We start from the raw sequence: 20,583 nt of genomic DNA, 5'->3' as shown, positions 1-20,583 counted from the left end.
TCATTTTCAATTGAATGAAAATTTTCAGTAAAAGTTTTCAATTATAATTGAAAATTTTTACAATTAGTGAAAATGAAAATTCTCTATTACTATTCAGTATTAGGGGGCTTAGAGGGGAACAGGTATCCTGTGTGTTATCAGACACTCAGCCTAAAACACTGATGGATCCAATATCTCTCTATTACAGAAGATTTAGGAGAAGTCCGGTTGGCCTGCCTCCCTAAAATCCACTCATGCACACCTTCTCGATGGTAAGCCCTGTTACGTCACTTAGGTGGCAACGAACGTGTAGAGTGGTTCTCTTCAAGATGCCTGGTCAGCATGAAGAGGAAAAGACCAACCCCTCCAGCAATATGAAAGCACGACGAAACAAATGGCCCTCAGTCCCCAGCAGCTTTCACTCTCCCTCTTACGGCAGCGAGAGGATTAGAGTGGAAGCAGAGGGTGCTAAGAATCTCTGGGTACGACCAGGCTGCCATGCACGGAAACTGAACTTGGCCTGTTATAACGTAAGAACACTCATCGGTGAAGACAGGATATTAGAGCTGGAAAAGGAATTAGAAAATGTGAATTGGAATATCATCGGTTTGGCTGAAACAAGAAGAAGAAATGAATCACTTATAAGTTTATCAAGTGGAAATCTGCTGTACACCAATGGAAACAGTGAAAGGAGTGAAGGTGGAATTGGGTTCCTGGTCCATAAAGATTTTAAAAACAACATTTTGGAATTCAAAAGTACATCACCAAGAGTGTCAAGACTAATACTCAAGATTTCTAAGAGATACAAGCTAAAGATTATAATGATTTATGCACCAACATCGAGCCATGATGATGAAGAGGTTGAAGAAATGTACACTGAAATTGAGAGTCTTCTAGATGAGCAGAAAACCCACTACACTATTATTATGGGAGACTTCAATGCTAAGGTTGGAAAAAGACAAAACAGCACAGAAAGGGGAACTATAGGAAATTTTGGAATTGGTGAAAGAAATGAAAGAGGTGAAAGACTTGTGGAATTTGCAGAATCTCAAGGACTGTCAGTAATGAACACTTTTTTCAAGAAAAGGGTGAACAGAAAGTGGACATGGAAGAGTCCAAATGGATTAACTACTAATGAAATCGACTTCATCCTCACTAATAGAAGATATATTGTGAATGATGTCACCGTCCTGAATAAGGTAAATGTTGGAAGTGATCGCAGAATGGTAAGATGTACACTTGATATAGATGTAGGAAAGGAAAGGAAAAAACTGACTCGAGTAAATAATACAAAGGTCTTTGAGATAACAGAAGAGGAGAAAAAGCAGTATGTACTGGAACTTAAGAACAAGTTTGAGCTTCTGCAGACTGCTGAGGACCAAGATATCGACGAGGAATATTACAGCTTTTTGAAAGTGATAAAGCCCAAGAAACCTATAGGGAAAAGAAATCCAAAGAAGAAAAAATTAGTCAAGAAACACTTGTCATGATGAACCGAAGACGACAAATGAAAAGCAAGAAAAACACTGACAGGGAGAAAATTGAGTATACTGAGTTATGCAAAGCCATTAGAAAGAGACTCAGAGAGGACATAAGAAGATTTAACACAAGAAAAGTAGAACAAGCATTAAGGGAAAACAAAGGATTTAAATCAGCAGCCATGAGCAGTAATACAGAAAGACAAATGATACTGAAACTGAAGAATAGCGATGGTGTACTTATAAACAGCAGAGAAGGCATAATTCAAATAGCAGAAGACTACTATAGAGAATTATACAAGGAGCAGGGGAATGATGCCAGCAGTGGGGAAGATGGATTGCAAAGTAGCAACACATACGACATACCCAATATTCTTCCTGATGAGGTAGAACATGCATTGAAGAAAATGAAGAATCAGAAAGCCCCGGGGGAAGATGAAGTTACTGTAGAGTTGTTAAAATTGGGAGGAAGAGACATAACACAAAAACTGGCAAGGCTCTTCACAAAGTGCATTAGAAAAGGTGTGACGCCTAAGCAGTGGAATAATGCAATCATAGTTTTGCTGCATAAGAAAGGAGATAAATCAGAAATTGGAAATTATAGACCAATTAGCTTGTTATCCCACATCTACAAGTTGTTCACAAGGGTCATTACTAACAGATTAGAAAGAATACTGGATGAGAATCAACCGAAAGAGCAAGCTGGCTTTAGGACAGGATTCTCAACTATGGATCACCTTCATGTAATATCACAGCTAATGGAGAAAGCAAATGAATATAAAACACCATTATGCCTGGCATTTGTGGATTATGAAAAGGCATTTGACTCCATACAGCATAAGGCAATGTTTCGGGCACTGGAAAGACAAGGCATTGATACCCCATATATTATGATTTTGAAGAAAATATATGAGTGTGCTACCTCCTTTATTAGACTAGACAAAGACAGTAGGAAATTTAAAATTGAGAAAGGAGTTCGACAAGGAGACACAATATCTCCGAAGCTGTTTACTGCTGCCCTTGAGGAAGCTTTCAGAAGATTAGACTGGTCGCAGAAAGGAGTCAATGTGAACGGAGAGTACCTAAACCATTTGCGATTTGCAGATGACATTGTGGTCATAAGCCATGATCCCAAAGAATTAGAGGAAAATCTTAATCAGTTATGCACAGCTAGTAAGGATTTTGGACTAAAGATGAATATGGCTAAAACAAAAGTAATGATGAACAAGTATGCCACAGAAAGGGAAATAATGATTGAAGGAGCAGTAATTGAAAAGGTGGAGTCATATACTTATCTGGGACAAGTTATTAGCTGTAATAATGATAAATGGCTGGAAGTCAAGAGAAGAATAAATTTTGGATGGATAGCATTCAGGAAATATAGTCACATACTGAAGAGCAATATCCCAGTTTGTCTGAAACGTAAAATAATGGACCAATGTATACTCCCCACCATGACTTATGGAAGTGAAACTTGGGCACTCACCAAAAGAATGGAAGAGAAGCTGAGAACCACACAGCGAAGAATGGAACGAATCATATTGGGAATAAGACTGTTAGATAAGAAGAGAAACACATGGATTAGGCAACAAACTCAAGTAAAGGACATTCTTATCAAAACTAAAGAACTAAAATGGTCTTGGGCAGGACACATAGCTCGAAGACATGATGACAGATGGACTAAGAAAATAACAGAATGGTATCCAAGAGGAGCTAGAAGAAAACCTGGAAGACAAAGGCGGAGATGGATAGATGAAATTCATGAGTTTGTGGGTAGTAAATGGATGTCCAGTGCTCAAAACAGAAGCAACTGGAAAGTTGCTGGAGAGGCCTTCATCCTGCAGTGGATTGAAAATGGCTGATGATGATGATGATTCAGTATTAGTATTCATCATGTGTTCAACTTGTAAACCTCTACAGTTGTATGGTAGCATAGTATAGTAATGCTTTCAGTAATTGCTGAAACATGTACAAGTGAATTCACAGGTTTAAAGAAGGTCATCAAAGTGTCAATAACAAACAGTGTTCAAGCAAATTAAATGAAATCTCCAGGACACAGCATCAAGATTATATCATATGAATGAATTTTGAAAAATTGCTCGATAAATATCAGTATTAGTATACAGTAAACCCCCGCTATTCGGGGGGGTTACGTTCCTGAGAAATGCCGCGAATACTGAGTTATGGCCCCATAGTAATAAAGGGGTTCCATTCCAAAGTAGGAAATATATAAGAAAAACTAGTCTAAAATTTTATCTATGTATGTATTATATGTACCTTCATAATATGACTATGTACATAGACAGTACATAGTGAAATGCAAGTATATGGCATCGAAATGAAAATAAGAAACAATTTAATATTAAATGTAATATTTATTAGAAATTTCAAACAAATCTTTCAAACCAGCGTCTTTGCTAGCTAAAAAACTTATCCCGCCAGTGCTATCACCAGTTTCTCTAAAGTGTTGATAAAGGTGTTTTGCCTTTTCACGAATGATGAGTGAACTTAACGGAATTTTATTTTGAGTTCGGTCTTCTATCCACAGATTTAAAGCCTTTTCCATTTTTTTCTAATTTAACATCACGAGTTACAGAGCAAATTTTTGAAGCAGTTAGCGCGTTTTTACGGACACTACAGCGGATTTTTTCTTCCAATTTCTTGTTTGATCGTACCGTCGACTCAGTGATTTTATAATGTTTTGCCACTGAGGAGACACTTTCACCATTAGAAATTTTATCAAATAACTCAATTTTATTCGCTAATGTCATCACCTTCTTTGATCTTTTCACATTTCCCTTGTTATTCGTAGCCATATTTTTGTACGGGTTAGAAAGAACTTGTCCACAATAAATCATCCGTTAACACACTCGAAAAAGTCTGTTTTACACTGCAAAATGGTAGATTTATCACTTTTGTAAGCATATTTATATGCTTATAAATTTATTCAATTTATAAGCATATAAATTAAAAGCAAATGACGAAATCTTCCATGACAAGCGCGTAACACATACTGAACAAGGATTAGCGAGAAACATCCACGCTCGCAATTTTGTCACCCCTCTCCCCCCACCCACTGAGCGCTGTTTTGACCGGGAAAGATAATTTTAGCCACGCCCATGTTTTTTTATGGCGGAAATCACGGCGCTTTAAAATTCACATTTTTTTAGGTTTAATTTTATAGTAAATCAGGGACCGCGAAACTGCAAATACAGATACCGCGAATAGCGGGGGTTTACTGTATTAGTATTTTACAATAAAATGAAATAAGTACTGCATACAAGCTCCCCTCTTCCTATAGGTATCTATCCAGGAAACCTTTGAATTTCCCTGAGCCGTTAGCCTGAAATACCACAAAGGTAGCTTATTTCAGTGGACAATATTTCATTGGCTAAAGAAAACATCCTATAATTTCTCTCCCCTTTAGTTTGAATTTATGCACCTTGATTCTTAGCACCATCTAATACTGTGAAAATTTTACCTCATTTCATTCCCCCCAAGCCTTATAAACCTTAATATCAATTAATATGAATGCTCATTTGATCATTCATAATGAGCTGAATTTCTGAAAATCATGTGTAAGATAAGTATCAAGAATTTTGATGGATGACCATAAGGCTTAAAGGAAATTTTTCAGTTACTGAGAAATTGCTGTTCAGTTAATGAAACTCTTACATTTGGTTAATTTAAGAAAATGGGAGGATGTGTATAGATAATGCATGGAAGTCACAATTTGGAAATCATAGAAACACTCTGTATAGAATCTGACTGCACAATAGCTTGAGGCAGACTGAGACAGAAACAAAGCGAGTCGGTAGACCTGCAGTTTAGTATCCCGAATCATGTTCAGTTCACAAGTCACTGCCTGCTGTTATCTGTAATCTGGGAAAAACAGCTATTTGAACACATTTTCAGAAAGAATATAAAACAATTTCCTGAATTTGATGATAAAAATAAATAAAAGTAGGTTATTTTCAAAACAATAATGGAAATAGATAATTATTATTAATTTTTAATTAATAATAACACTGAAGTTTTGTATAACCTAAAAAAAAAATAATATGGTCGAGATTAATATGTACATTACTGTATTATTTGTCCGGTCCGTTAAATCCGAAATCCGGTATATCGGGGTCTGTTAAATCGAGGGTTTACTGTGTATATACATTGTTGATTATACTGTATTTATAATTGAAATGCAATTCTAATGGCTAAACATATGCTGTGTCATTTTTGATTAGGAGGGATGTTTTCATTTACTCAAGTGCTGACATTGACGATGATGGTAAAAATTGGTTGGATATTTTTCAGTTTTGGTAAGTTGCTGAGAGTGGCACCCATGAATCCTGAAATTATGATCCACATCGTGTTGTACTGGTTCACATGATTTGGGCTGTTCGTTGTAATGCTAAAAACTATCAGTGCTGGGTCATATACTGATTTTTATCTTAGAAAATTCTGTGGTGCTTTGGCAGTTCTATGGAAATGGGATAATCCTGTACAGTGGGCATGTAAAAATTTGGTCTTTTGGGAAAATGGTTTGGATTTATCATCTGGCCTGTCCAAACTGCAAACATGAATCTGATTGAACATTTTTGGGAAAAACAAGAAAGTTAGATCAGGGCATGACTAGTACACTGCCCCTCTTCCACAACTGAACTAGTGACCTTAAGGAGTGAATGCAGATTCCTGCTCTTATGTAACAGGGAACTGGTTGAAAGTTATATGATTGATTAATAATAGCATTTGGGTTACAGTTTGGTTTACAACTTACTAATTTGTTTATTAAAACCCATGTTTTTCCAGATATGCTGGTATTCAGTTACCTTTGGTAAGGTAACATATACAAACACACAAGCTATTTATTTAATTATTTTTAACCTTTTTTTTTTTTTTTTTTTTTTTTATAGCTAGCCAGAGAAGCTGTTCAACTTCAGTCAGCCATTCCCAATTTAGTTGTTGGAAATCACATCATTACATCAGTAAGATAACCATTTCTGTACTTCTGAAATAAATACATATGCATACATAATTTTATCCTTTCATGCTTAGTTTTACACATGTAAGTGCATGGTAATTTTAAATATATCCAGAAAATTTTTATATAGTGCCACAGACTGATTATATATATGAGGGGCATTCAATAAATTATCTACCTACCTATGAAAGAAATGAGATAGAGGCAAAAATATGTTTTTATTTTTTGATGTAACTCCCATGAACTTCAATGTACTTGTTCCATTTTGTTGCAATGAGGAAACAAGTAAAATTCTTTGTCTTTTCCATAAAAGAATGCAGAAACAGCAAACTTCAGTTCATTATTACCAGCAAAGCAACATCCATGTATATTTTTTTTCTTGAGGTGTCGAAACAGGAAATGGTCACTGGGGTCAGATCTGGTCTGTACGGTAGATGGATAAGTTCTGTAGAGTCACAGTCTCTCAAAGCAGTAGCAACAGCATGTGATCTGTGCACTGGTGCAATGTCTTGAAAAAGCAGCACACCTCTGGAAATTTTTCCACGACATTTTTCCTTTTTGACATCCTTTAGGTTGTACAGTAGGGATGCATATGACTCCCCAGTGACTTCTGCTTGTGTTCTAAGTAGTGAATGTACAAAATTCCCCCTAGCATCCAAAAAAATGGTGGCCATAATCTTGCCAGCTGAAGGTTGTGTCCAAAATTTTTTGGGTGGGGGAGAACTCTTGTGTTTCCATTGCATTGATTCTTGCTTGGTCTCAGGATCCCAGTGATGAACCAATGTTTCATCACCTGTAACAATTCTGAGATAGTTTCAGGATCCATTCCATAAAGCTCTAAATTCTCCTTACAACACCATACTCTGAATTGTTTCTACACAGAAGTCAGAAATGTGGGGACCCACCTTGACCTTAGTCATTTCCAAATGTTCATGGGGGATCGTTATAACTGTTCCCTCACATTCCCTAGAGATTTGGGATAACTTTAAACATCTGTCATTCAACAGAAGGGTTTCTGTTGCACATTTCTGGAGTGGTTGCTGTCATAGGCATTTTTCCTTTTGGACATCCCTTAGGTTGTACAGTATGGATGCATATGACTCCCCAGTGACTGTTTGCTTGTGTTCCAAGTAGTGAATGTACAAAATTCCCCTCAGCACGTGGATCATCTTCTATGGACTCTCTATTCCACTTAAATTGTTTTGACCAGAATTTCACCTGGTATTGTGAAGGTGCACTGTTGCCATACACAGCCAGCATCCTTTCACGAATGGCCTTTGGCCCATTCCCTTCTTTGGTGAGAAACTTGATGACTGAATGATGCACCAATTTCAGCAAATCCATTTGATATAGGTAACTTCCTTCTTTCTGTTACAGCAGCACAACCTGAAAACATTGTGTGATCAAAATTAGTATAATTCAAGTTGAGATATGTAGGAACATGATATATCATGAATCATTGAAATATAACTATGGAAAGTATGGTAGATAGATAATTTAATGAATGTCCCTCATACATATACATCACCCCAGTTCTGACCCTTTTGAACACAGCTTTGCTTATTTGTGGTTTCTCTTTTTTCTACTCAGCTTTCACTACATATGAACCTGCTTGTGTTCCAAGCAGGTTTTACTTATTCATTTGGAATTTGATGAATTGATCCTCAGCAAAAACACTTCAACTTTCAATACAAACTTTTTATCATTATCTGATATTTTATTAAATATTGTAACTTTCATATATCATACTTGCTGTAAAATTGAAAAAAAAAATAAATATATTGTATATATAGGCACATTCTGTATATGCATATAAAATTATCTTTAATTTTATATGCATATACAGAATGTTTATCAACAATCAAATACCCACTGGATGAAGGCAAACTTCTGCACATCGGTCCTTGAACCTTCCTTCCTCAATTTGAACTTATGCCCCCTCATGTTCGAGCAAGAGGAAGAATGCCATATGCATTGAGCTTGTTCAATCCCATCAAAGCCTTTAACACATCAATCAGATCACCTTGCAGGTGCCTAGTTCTCTTCCCCTCGACGTGGGCACCTGTACGTGGTGAGGGGACCTCCCAGTGACGCTGCTGGACTTCCAGACTAGCGTCACTGGGATCCAACGCCCACAGCCCAGGTTCCAGGCTTACATCAATGGAATCCGGCGTGTTTGCCGTGCGCTGCGACCCGTGGAAATTCGGAAAGGGGGATCCTGGTGGTTGAGGGGCCCAGCTTCAATACACCACTTTGGCCCCTGCTTCGACAAGACAGGAGGTCCTGGAAGGCCCGGCTAGGATCAATCGGCTAGTAGGCTCGCCTGCGAGGGTCAACCGTGTCAATGCCATGCCCCTACCCTCATGGTCCGAGGGACAGGATTCAGGCTGGCGGCGGTGCGGGTATGGTGTCTGGGTAGCCCTGGCGTTCCACTCCCGAGCGCATTTATTGCATGCCAGGTAGTGGCGTCCCTTTGGGCTCCATGGTGGGTGGGGAACCCGGGCACTGAACCACTTAAAAAACTGCATGAATCCTGATAAATTAATTTCTTCTGGGGCCCCAACCCGGTCCCTAACTGAAAACTTTACCGTAGACCAAGAGAACGTCACTTCTGCAAAAAGACAGAAAAAGGAGGTTATATCAGGTCCTACACCTCGGTTCCTGATAATTCACTCAACTAGTGAGAAGCCTATAGGAAAAATGTCACCCTTCTTTATCCAGAAGGGTTTGGAAGGGTTGGCAGGCTCTCCTAAGTCTGTCAAACGGCTTCGTTCTGGTGACATACTTGTAGAAACCAGAAGTGATATACACTCAGAACAGCTCCTCCGTGCTACATCTATCGGGGGAATGCCTGTCACCATAACCCCCCACAAGACACTGAACTCATCCTGTGGTGTTATCGCGTAACTGAAGAGGAAATCTGTTCAGAGTTAAAACCCCAGGGATTGACAGCTGCTAAACGTATATCCATGCGTAGGGATGGAAAATTAGTTTCCACTAGAAATATCATCTTAACGTTCAATTCACCAACTATTCCTCATGAAATTAAAGCTGGCTATATTAACTGCCCAGTGCATCCGTATATCCCAAATCTGTTACGGTGCTTTAAGTGCCAGAAATACGGACATTCACAGATGGCTTGTCGTGGAACCCTTGTATGCGCTTGGTGTGGCGCAAAGGACCACGAAACAACTTCATGCTCAGCTGCAAAACCAACCTGCATTAACTGCCAAGAAGAACACCCAGCCTACTCAAGGGCATGCCAGAGGTGGAAACAAGAAAAAGAAATTCAGCGACTTAAGGCAGAGTTGAACATATCTTATCAAGAGGCAAGGAAAACGGTGAAACCTATAAATATAAATAAACCAACCTACGCTCAGAAGGTAGCTGGGAGTTGTTCCATCGGAACTCAGACCGAAATGACCATACCACCAAAGGAGTCATTCACTCCTATTGCTCGCTACCTGTTAAGTTCAATAAAACCCGCACAAAAAGACCAATCAGCTGCCACTCCAATATCTGTACCTCCTAGTGCCCCACCAATTAGAAAATCAGTTTCTGGAGAAAAGAATAAGAAATCTGACGTACATCCTAGTTCTCAGGAAAAAATGGATGTTGAGGAGAAGGAGGTACAGGACGAAGCAGTCTTGGAACTCTTTACTGAGGAGGATATGGACACGGGGCAGCGTCCATACTTCCCCAGGAAGGATAAATCTAAGACTGACAAAAATAAGCCCTCAGCACCTCGGAAGCCGCCTGAAGGAACCACCAAGTCAAAATAATGGCTAAATTCCTACAATGGAATTGTCGTGGATTCCGGAAAAATGCAGAAGACATCAAGGCACTCCTGCAAAAGCACAAACCATCTTGCTTTTGTATACAGGAGACTTACCTAAGGGCAAATGATGACCCCAGGATGCACAACGTTACTATCATTCGCAAGGATAGAACTGGGGATGGCCCCGCTCATGGAGGAGTCGCAATCCTTGTGGGCTACCATACCCCTTTTCAGCATCTGCAACTTACTACCAACATAGAGGCAGTAGCAATTCGAATAACAGTGGGGTTTTTACTAACCGTTTGCTCTATATATCTGCCACCTGGTACTGACATCTGCCAGAAAGACCTTGATGATCTCGTAATGCAGTTGCCTCCGCCTTTCTTACTTCTTGGGGACTTTAATGGACATAACACCCTGTGGGGTAGTGCTAGCATTAATAGAAGGGGACGAGTCATAGAGCGTATGCTCATTGACAATGACCTCTGCCTTCTTAATGTGGGAACAAACACCTTTTTCCACATGCCTACCCGTACGTTTTCTGCCATTGATCTTTCTATCGGCTCGCCTTCTCTTCTCTCGTCACTTACCTGGGAGGTAGAAGGGAACCCGTATGGAAGTGATCACTTCCCCGTGATAACCACCTTAATTACTGGGAGACCTTGTCTTCCTGTCAGGTTACCGCGGTGGAAGTTTGATCAAGCTGACTGGAGTGCCTTTCAACACCTGGCAAAATTTGACAACTCTGCAGTCAGTCAGGAGCCTATCAATGATGCAGTTATGTACATAACAGAAAATATTGTCCATGCAGCTGCAACTGCAATTCCAAAAACATCCACCCGGTTTCCTCCCTTTCCAAAGCCATGGTGGAATCCAGAATGCACAGCAGCTAAAAAGGCTCAAACCAAGGCTTGGGGGATATTTCGAAGATATCATACCACAGTCAACCTATTAGCCTTTAAACGTGCCCGAGCCAAAGCACGCTACATCCGCCGTCAGAGTCAAAGGGAATCGTGGATCCGTTTCACATCATCCATTACCCAGACGACCAGTACTAAGGTGGTCTGGGAAAAAATCCGGAAAATGAAGGGAAAATACACAGCACACCCCTCATCGGTCCTTGAATATAATGGATGTACTATTGCAGACTCTACTGCAATAGCCAATGCTCTTGGGGAAACTTTTTCTAACATCTCTGCAACGTCATCTTACTCCCCAGAGTTTCTGGTCCTAAAGCACAGCATTGAAAAACATGCCCTTAAATTCACATCGAAGGGTTCCCACCCATACAATGGGCCATTTAATATCAATGAGCTGAAAACAGCACTCGCCCGTACAAAGGCTACGGCTGCTGGACCAGACAACATCCATTATGAAATGATCAAACATCTTTCACCAGAATCCATGGACCATGTGCTCTTCCTATACAACAGAATCTTCCTTGAAGAGCATTTTCCGGATACCTGGCACAAGGCAACTATTCTTGCTTTTGCTAAGCCAGGAAAGGATCCTATATGTCCAAAAAACTATCGTCCCATTGCTCTGACCAGCTGTCTGTGCAAAATATTGGAGAGAATGGTCAATGCCCGTCTCTTATGGTATTTAGAATCGAATGACCTTCTCTCCCGCTTTCAGTGCGGCTTCCGAAGAAACAGGTCCACACTGGACCACTTAATTAGACTGGAAACATCTATCCGAGATGCTTTCCTAAAAAGAGAACACTTGGTGTCCATCTTCTTTGACATGGAAAAGCGTACGACACAACTTGGAGATTTGGTATTTTAAAAGACCTTTACAACCTCGGTCTAAGAGGCCACCTTCCAATTTTTATTAAAAATTTTTTATCCTGCCGTCATTTCCAAGTTCGTGTAGGATCCTCCCTTTCGCGGCCCTTCTGCCAAGAGGAGGGGGTACCACAAGGATCTGTCTTAAGTGTCACGCTTTTTGCCATTAAAATAAATTCTATTTCTGAACAACTTCCTCCAACTATAAACAGTGCACTCTACGTCGATGACTTCAGCATATTCTCTCAATCATGCAGTATGAGGGTTATTGAGAGACAACTGCAACAAGCTATTGACCGTCTTAACTCCTGGGCCACGGCCAATGGTTTCAGGTTCTCGCCGGAGAAGACCGTTTGCGTACATTTTTGTCGCAAACGTAACCTCCACCCCGAACCTGAGTTACGACTTGGACAAAGCACCATTCCAGTTGTATCAGAGGCGAAATTCCTGGGACTCATTTTTGACAAAAAGCTGACATTTGTCCAACACATTCGTCAGCTTCGCACAAAGTGCACGAGAGGGCTTAACATCCTCCGCTCTCTCTCTTCTACCTCTTGGGGTGCAGACCGATGCACTCTCCTACATCTGTACCGTGCACTTGTACGCTCAAAACTAGACTATGGGTCTCAGGTATATGCATCTGCCAGAAATAGCGCTGTTCGTTGGCTTGACCCCGTCCATCATCAAGCCATCCGCATTGCTACCTGTGCTTTTAGAACTTCGCCTGTCCAAAGTCTGTATGCCGAAGCAAATGAACCATCTTTGTCACTTCGGCGAATGCAGTTGTCTCTGCAATATGCCTTCAAGCTGAAGTCCCTGCCGGACCATCCCACGTGGACATCCATTTTCGAGCCACGATGGGAAAATCTTTATAACACATGACGCACTGCCAATCGGCCATTCGGCATTCGTGTTCAAGAGCTACTCAATGAGCTTAACATCTCGGTAGACAGGGTTGCTCGATCACCAAAGGAGCCCCTTCCACCCTGGCATGCACAAACACCAGCATGTGACTTCTCGCTCAAACTTGCGACGAAGTCTAATACTCCCCCTTCTGTCTACCTTCAGCTCTATTCACAACACCGTGCAGAACATTCTGACTTCTTGCCAGTTTACACAGACGGCTCGAAGTCAGAATCATATGTAGGATCTGCTGCTGTTTTTCCAGATAAAACCATATCAGAGCAGATACCTGTTAACTGCAGCATTTACACTGCAGAGCTGCATGCCATAGAGTTAGCTCTAGATCACATAAGAAAACACCGTTACCAACGGTGTATTATATATGCCGACTCAATGAGTGCACTACAGGCTTTATCAGCGGTGTCACACACCAATCATCCAACCCTGTCCCGAATCCAGCAGATAATATACAGCCTCGATGCAAGTGGATTCGATATCTGCTTCTGTTGGATCCCCAGTCACATCGGGATTAGAGGAAATGATTTGGCTGACACTGCAGCCAAATCGACAGCCCTGACGGATAATCTTGACCTGTTAGTCCCCTATACAGACTACAGGCAAGTGATTCGTAGTAACCTGCAATCTCAGTGGCAAGATTCGTGGCATCGCCTGGTTACTACAAACAAACTATGTCGAATTAAACCTGTGATCCATCCTTGGCGGTCCAGCTTACGCAGGGATCGCAAAGAGGAAGTTGTTCTTGCTCGGCTCCGCATAGGACACTGTCATTTGACACACTCCTTTTTTGCTGAGGGCTGATGACCCTCCTATGTGTGAGCAATGCGACACCGTTTTAACCGTCGAACACATTTTATGTGATTGTTCCAGTTTTATAAATGCTCGTTTTACTGCTTTTACCCATCTGACTGACCCGTATACACTCAGTCAGATTTTAAATGACAACGACAATGTGTCAGCAGTTTTTAAATTTTTAAAGTCGATCAATTTATATACACTCGTATGAAATATACAATTTGCTTTTGTCATTGAACTGATTTTATGACTGTATGCACTTTTAGACGAAGTAACTTTTTTACAAATTACCAGTCTTACCTTTTTATATTTTAACTTTTTCCTGGTGCACTATAACCCTGCTGTTTTTGCGCCACAAAAAAACAAAATCAAATCAAATCAAGCCTAGTTCTCAGATGCAGCAGTTTGCAGAACAGAAGCTCTTTCTTGATAAGAGCACCATTTTCATTCCCCCTCTCTCTGCACATGTTCCAGCAGATCCACATTCTTCCTAAAATGAGGCCTCCAGACTTGGATGCAGTACCCAAGATGTAGCCCAACCATTGCCTTATACAATGGAATAATCACATATCCTTATCATGCTAGCAAAATTGCTGTATAACATTAAAAAACCCATGAGCTCTCCTGGCTTCTGTGTGTACTGCTTAGACAACTTCATATCTAATGTATGAATATCAGTACGTCCCTCCCTTGGTCTTTTTTGTTTTGTCCTACCCAGAGTGTAGTACCAGACAGTTCATACATTAACATTAATTTGCAATTACTGCTACCCATTTGAATCACCATTCATTTGTCAATGTTAAACTTCAGTTGACATTTCGTATAACTTCATCAATATTGTTAATAAATATAGAAAAAAACAATGGGCCTAGCACTGACTCCACTAATAACAAAGAGCAGTGTCCATTGATAACCACTCTCCGTCTTCTCCCACTCAACTATCCCTTTATTGATAGCAGTAACTTGCCCTTAATCCTTAATACTATACTACCCCAATTTGTACAGCAATCTTTTATGTGCAACACAAGGAAAAGATTTCCTGAAATACAAGTATATGATATCAAAATTATTTTTTGTATCCAGTTCATTTATTACTCATAGTCATAGTATCCAGTCATAGGCATCATGGTATCCAGTTGCTGCACTCTGGTTAAAGAAGTAATACAAGAATCTTGTATTACTTCTTTAACCAGCAACTCCATTATTTTCCCTGGAACAGAAGTTGAGCTAAATGGTCTGTAATTACTCATATCACCCATTGATATCCAATCCACAGGGACCTTCCCTGAAACCAAAGAAGCTTTCATAATTATCTAAGGGTTTGCTTACCTGTTTTGCTGCTTCCCTTAATATAATTTGATAGACCAAGGGTGGCCAACAAGTCGATTGCGATCTACCAGTCAATCATGACATATTTTAAATATATATAAAAAATTGATTAGTCAAAATCTAAATGTTATTATTATTATGCGTCCCACTGCATAAGCTTATTACAAATCCGCTGAACCACGTGACAACTCTTGTTGCCATGCAGCTGCTAGGCTTGTCTAGTGAAAATTCACACAGTTACATTGTGGAAAGCTTGTGTGTGTGTCGAATTCTTATTTTTCTTAATATTAATAACTGGACAGTACTTATACATTAATTTAATACCCTTTGATTTAAAATGAATACTACGAAAAAGAGTAAAACTTATAATTTTCATCAAGTGGGAACTAGAATACTTTTTTGTAATGTTTGATTTGCAGTGCTTTCATGGCTATACCCAAAGAAGGAAATTTGGAAAGGCTCTTCAACGCACTCCATGGTAAATACCAATTGGATTTTCCGCCTAATAGTGACTTTAGAAAAATTAAATTAAAAGAATTTAAATCCAGATTATTCGCACAACAAAATTTCTTCATTTACAATCTAAAGCAGCAACTGCAGCATCATTTGAAGCGAGCAGTCTAGCAAAAAAAATACAAACCTTTTTCTGATGTGGTCAATTCATCAAAGATGCATTTTTAGAAATAACAGATTCTCTTTTCAAAAATTTCAAGAACAAAAATGAAATTAAAAGTGCTCTTCAAGATCTGCAATTATCTCGAAATACTGTGATGCGATGCATCGAAAAAATGAGGAATAATGTGAGGGAACAATTGCATGCTCATATTGCTAATTGTGTCCTTTTCTTTACAACTGGATGAATCTACAGACGTCAGTGATATAGCTCAATTGCTTGGTTTTTATTCGTATGGTGTTTGATGATTCTGCTATTAGAGAAGAACTGCTGGGTATGGTTTCGTTAAAAGAAAGAACTGGAGGTCTTGATATATTTAAGCTCGTATCAATAACAATAGATGAAGCCAAAGCACTGACGGGGCATCTTAACAGATTCATCGCATTGTGCCAAATGAATTCCCAGATTTTTTGAGTTACCACTGTATCATCCACCATCAAGTGTTAGCCTGCAAAAGATTAAATACTAAAAGTGTTATGGACATAGCTTTAAATATCGTGAATTCCATCAGAGGACACAATCTCTTTAAAGGAGACTTTTCAAAATGCAACTCAATGAAAATGAACTAGATCTGATATTACACACAGATGTGATGTTGCTCCGACTCAGCCACATCACATCTGTGATGTGATGTGGCTGAGTCGGAGCAAGTTTCTACAGAGATTTTGAAATTTGCTGAATGAAATTAAAAAAACTGTTGATCAAAGGGGAGATGATTATCAGCAGCTACAAGATATGGAGTGGTTGTGTGATCTGGCTTTTTTGGCAGATTTCACCAGTAAATTAAGTGATCTGAATTTGGAATTACAAGTAAAAAAATAAAGATGTGGGTGACACAATAAGTAGTATTTCTGCATATAAATATCAATTTTCGCAATGCTGAAGTTCTAAAAAAAAAAAAAAATTCGATCATTTTGCAAATATCAAGATCATTTGCAAAAATATCCTGTTTTTGAATTTAATAGTGAGAAATATGTTTCTGAAATTGAGAGAGTTGTTGATGATTTTAAAACCAGATTCAGTGATTTTAAAACAATTGAAGACAACATATTCTTATCCATTGAACATATTTCTTATCCATTTAATGTTGACTTAGATACGAAACAAATTACAGAAAAAATCTCTGAGAGTTTTCACATGCAGAAAATATTACTTGAAAATGAAATTATTACATTGCAAAACGATAACTTCTTAAAAGCCAGGTCATCGGAAAAAGACTTTTGGAAATATGTTTGCCGAGAAAAGTACCTAAATGTAAAAAAAATTAATTGAACTTTTAAATTCCTGTTTTGGTTCCACATCTCTATGTGAATCGGCCCTTTCGAATTTGAAACAAACAAAAACGAATAATCGCTCTACTCTTACGGACCTGCATACAGAAGATTCTTATCACAGTATATCCCCAATTTTGAAAACTTGGGAGATGACATGAAGACACAAACTTCACATTGATTAAAAATTTAAATACATGTGAATTTAAAATAAGAATTCTGAATTGTATTTAATTTTAAAATTTATAAACAACGTTTTTCAGTATGTGTTGATTAACTTTTTTAACTATGTGCAATGAAATTCTTGATATGGTAGATCTCTGCACATTTTGAAGAAAAAAAGTAGATTTCATCACAAATTAAGTTGGTCACCCCTGTGATAGACCATCCACCCCATTGCCTGTTTTATGTTTAGCTTCAACAATTTCTCTTCAGAATTTATAATTTGAAAAACTTCTGGCATCCCCTTCCCTAAAGAATTCCTCATGCGTGAATATAGGTACAAAATGCATATTCAGTGGTAGATCGCGGCACATTTTGAAGAAAAAAAGTAGATTGCATCACAAATTAAGTTGGTCATCCCTGTGATAGACCATTGATATCAAGTGGACCATTGTGATTTGTTTACTTTCTTGTGGTGTTTACATAAGTGAAGAAAGAAGTGTTTACCTTTTTACTTTGCATCCTTTACCAAAGACTTTTCATAATTGGCCTTAGCTTGCTTAACTTCCTTAGTTTATATCAGCCATAGACTTCTGTACACCTGATAATTTATATGCATCCCCTGCATTTTCCTTCTTTGTCACAAGTCTCATTATTTCTTTCCATTTAGGTTTTAGCCTTGAACTACATTTCTTAGTTGGTATAAAAAGCCTAGTAGATTATTACTTCCCCAAATGCCTCCCATTTACACTTTATCCCAAAGTGTATAGAATTTAAAAACTCTTTGAGACTGCTATAGTCTCCTTTACAAAAGCAAAAACCATTCCATTTACCCTTGATAGTAGTTACATCTTTAGGGAAGTCTCATATCAATATGCTGTGATTACTGCCACCCTGGTTCTTTTATCTTTGTATTCTTAATGCAGGAAGAATCTCTGCTGATAATGAGATCAAGAATTATTGCTCTTCTGTTGTAAATCCACAAGTCTTGCTAGTGTGTGAATCCACAAGCCCACAAGATCCATTCAGTATCAAGAAAGTTAAAATACTCCATTATAGACAGTCTGATTTTCTGGCTCATTCTGTTTGTGTGTATGGTTGTTTGTTATACTCATCACTGATTATGCATGTAACATATTCCAAGTCAATTTTTTTTTTCCCTTAGTGCTTATGTCACACCAAACTGACCCATCATTGCATTGGCCATTCATGTCAACTTTTTCTGTCAACAATATCACCTGGATGGACTGCCTTGGATTTTGTGCAATTCTAATCCAATAGCATTACCCCGCACCTCCTGTGCTATCTGTATTTTATGTGCACATTGTACTTCCCATATTCAACTTGTGCCTCCATTGTTTCTGCTATCTGTACAATGTTCACATTTATTGACTTAACGATCACTTCAAATTTATCAAATTTACTTACTCTCCTCCTAGCATAAGTGTACATTCAAGTATACATGCACCATTTTCTTACTTTTAGTTACCCTAACAGAATCCATATATTTACTTTTTCCATAAGGAACCCCAGCAGGCATTGAAGTCCCTGATATCTTGCTTTCCAGGCTGCTACATGTTCCGGTAGATGCAGTGCAAGGATCACTTTTACCTCTGCCTGTTGTTAATCCTGTGGAAGTCCTAAAGCTAGCAGTTTTCCAACCCACCTAAGGCTGCCTTGATAGCACTACAAATATTCTTGTACTCCCTACTATTTAAGTATGTCCCATCCCTGTAAAAACAGTGTTTTCTATTATCAAGCACAGACAATGTTGAGAAAAATTCTACTCCATGAGCCTTGCACAGTCTTTCCTGGATTGAATTAACTGACAAGGCTGTCACCATGTACTTCCTCCTTGTCTGGACAGAGTTGTAGACACTTACTTATTTAATTGTAATTCACTGTTTTTGTCAATATTGTCCTGTACTTATTAAGCCCTTAGTTTTGCTACTGTTAATAGCATTAGTGGCAACATGTACAACAATATCACCTTTCATGCCCTTTAAAGATATCTGCTCTGTGTCATTAACTTGGACAAAGTTTTTACTTTTCTTAAATAGATACAACTCCATAATGCACCCTAACTTCAACCATAATCCATATTGATAAAAAAAAATTTAAAAAAAGTGCACATTTACCATAGTTAGGTGCATTATGGCCATGTTGCTCTTGTGCTGTAAAGTTACCAAACAAACAAATGTCATTAACTTTTGCTCTTGACTGACATACTCTGATTCTATTCCATCTACCCTTTTTTGCACAATATATTTACCATACAGTAGAATCACCAACATTAAATATCTCCTGTGGGACCACTGTATGCTCCCTTAGGGATTGTCGCTCTGTTGCCTGATGCACAAGTGTAATCTCTGGCACTGAGGTGGGCAGCTGAAAGCTCAGTGGATCCCCATTTTAATTTCTTCAAGGGCATCCACCCTATGCTGAATTCACTCTTAATTTCCTTACACTCTTTGCACAAAAAAACACCCGCAAAAAAGACATCCCCCCCCCCCGGCTGTATCTGTCCCATTCCAGGCAGTCTGCAAACATTGAACAAGTGGTATATTTTATAAAGCTGTGATTCGTAATACAACTGCCCTCTTCAGTTCTTTCCTGAGCCATAGCACTCCTGCTACTTTGATCCTTTTTGTCGCTCTAATCTGAATCATGATTTCTGTTTAAATTCAATACATTCTATGGATTACTGCTAGATTAGAATTTAGAGTAATTTTATATTTGTAACTTACATTACTGATTCTTCCTTTTTTGTTTTAAAAAACGTTTCTGTATTTTTCAGCTATGTATCAATCATAGCAATCTTTTCCCATTGCTTTTCTTTTATTTTTACTTATTTAAAGATTATAGTGTTAATGACCATTATTCTCTAGAGAACACTGGTTGCTAACCCTCAGCAGGATAACTGTAAATTATTCTGTTCTGTCCTTGAACTTGCTAAATTACTAGAATTATCTAATAATTTACTAGTTTATCTAGAAGGTTGTATGAAAATCAAGAAGGGGGGAGTGAAAGAGATTACTTGATTTTCATACAAACTCTGGTATATTGTCACTAGAGACCGCTTGCTATCTTGTGGGAGACCATTTAGTCCTGAAGCAGGCTGTTGCAGTGTCATCTTTAAATAAATAGCCAATTAAATCTTTAGTGTTTGATATGGTAACTCAATACAAAAGAAAGTTTGCTCTGCTGTCAGAATTAATAACCATTGCATAATATATGAATTCAAATACCGGCAAAAACAGATTAAAACACAAGATATAGTACTGTTAGCATCTTATAAAGAAAGAAACGTCACTCTTTTTCACATGGATTCTTAAAAATAAACGTGATTGTTGATACGGATGTCAGATTGCTTTCTCAATATTTCTGATTTGTAAAGTGCCGCATTTAACAGAGTTTACCATAATGTAAAATTAC

The 20,583-nt window shown here is 38.5% G+C and overlaps 1 protein-coding gene across 1 annotated transcript in view; it reads left to right on the top strand.

Annotated features, from left to right (window-relative positions):
- Positions 1-20,583, top strand: part of MED17 (mediator complex subunit 17) — a 206,542-nt gene that overhangs the window by 86,322 nt on the left and 99,637 nt on the right. Inside the window, exon 7 of the mRNA XM_090373520.1 lies at positions 6,368-6,439. Coding sequence (XP_090229646.1) covers positions 6,368-6,439 — 72 coding nt within the window. The remainder of the gene's footprint in view (positions 1-6,367; positions 6,440-20,583) is intronic.

This window comes from Mastigoproctus giganteus, chromosome 5 (genome assembly GCF_048544385.1).
Source record: "Mastigoproctus giganteus isolate SK-2022 chromosome 5, ASM4854438v1, whole genome shotgun sequence".
Taxonomy (NCBI): Eukaryota; Metazoa; Arthropoda; class Arachnida; order Uropygi; family Thelyphonidae; genus Mastigoproctus; species Mastigoproctus giganteus.
The sequence above is the reverse complement of the archived record's forward strand: the minus strand, read 5'-3'. Positions and strand labels throughout refer to the sequence as shown.